The sequence below is a fragment of the Mesitornis unicolor genome, unplaced genomic scaffold (genome assembly GCF_000695765.1).
Source record: "Mesitornis unicolor isolate BGI_N332 unplaced genomic scaffold, ASM69576v1 scaffold2267, whole genome shotgun sequence".
Lineage (NCBI taxonomy): Eukaryota > Metazoa > Chordata > Aves > Mesitornithiformes > Mesitornithidae > Mesitornis > Mesitornis unicolor.
The window spans coordinates 109,603-109,865 of NW_010198211.1; the positions used below are offsets into that span (position 1 = coordinate 109,603).

The following is a 263-nucleotide window of genomic DNA, read 5'->3' on the forward strand; positions in this document are numbered from 1 at the left end:
GAATGATAGAAGGGACCCCGCAACTTCACGCCAATGCATGGAAGGTTTCCTCAGCTTGTTCTGTGCCTATCAATATTCCTGTGGTTGATCCCTGCAATGTTAATCAGCAAAATGGTATGTTTTCATATAGGAATCTGGTATTAGCTGTATGTTATTATTATGGGACATTATTGTTTTCTCTGTGAATGAGTTGCACTGTTACTTCCTATTCATTAATGAATATATACATGTATTTTATCTTCAGTTTTAGATGTACACTCTTT

At 35.7% G+C, this 263-nt stretch overlaps 1 protein-coding gene across 1 annotated transcript in view; it reads left to right on the top strand.

The window, feature by feature from the left end:
* Positions 1 to 263, top strand: part of OTOGL (otogelin-like) — a 95,279-nt gene that overhangs the window by 26,556 nt on the left and 68,460 nt on the right. The window contains exon 18 of the mRNA XM_010189063.1: positions 1 to 114. This exon is cut by the window's left edge and continues 32 nt beyond it. Within this exon, the coding sequence (XP_010187365.1) occupies positions 1 to 114 (114 nt within the window). The remainder of the gene's footprint in view (positions 115 to 263) is intronic.